General features: G+C 64.7%; 1 protein-coding gene across 1 annotated transcript in view; it reads left to right on the forward strand.

The window, feature by feature from the left end:
- Positions 1-225, forward strand: part of MPZ (myelin protein zero) — a gene marked incomplete at both ends in the record, with an annotated part of 1,790 nt that extends 1,565 nt beyond the window's left edge. Inside the window, 1 exon segment of the mRNA XM_010166117.2 lies at positions 22-225. Within this exon segment, the coding sequence (XP_010164419.2) occupies positions 22-225 (204 nt within the window).
- Between the last annotated feature and the right edge of the window lie 24 nt (positions 226-249).

Below are 249 nucleotides of genomic sequence, written 5' to 3' on the forward strand. Positions count from 1 at the left end.
GGGGTACCACGATCCCCACAGGCACCCGTGCTCTATGCCATGCTGGACCGTGGCACCAAGGCGGCGAGTGAGAAGAAAGCCAAGGGAGCCCCGGGAGAGTCCAGGAAGGATAAGAAATAGCGGTTAGAGAGCAGGGAAGGTACCGAGGGGGTGGGCACCGGGGTCCCCCGACCCCCCAAAATCGTCATGACCATCGAAATGGAGCTGCGGGGGGAAGCTGCTGAGGCTGCCCGCCCCCCACCCACCACC

This window comes from Antrostomus carolinensis, unplaced genomic scaffold, assembly GCF_000700745.2.
Source record: "Antrostomus carolinensis isolate BGI_N321 unplaced genomic scaffold, ASM70074v2 scaffold40954, whole genome shotgun sequence".
NCBI classification, from domain to species: Eukaryota; Metazoa; Chordata; class Aves; order Caprimulgiformes; family Caprimulgidae; genus Antrostomus; species Antrostomus carolinensis.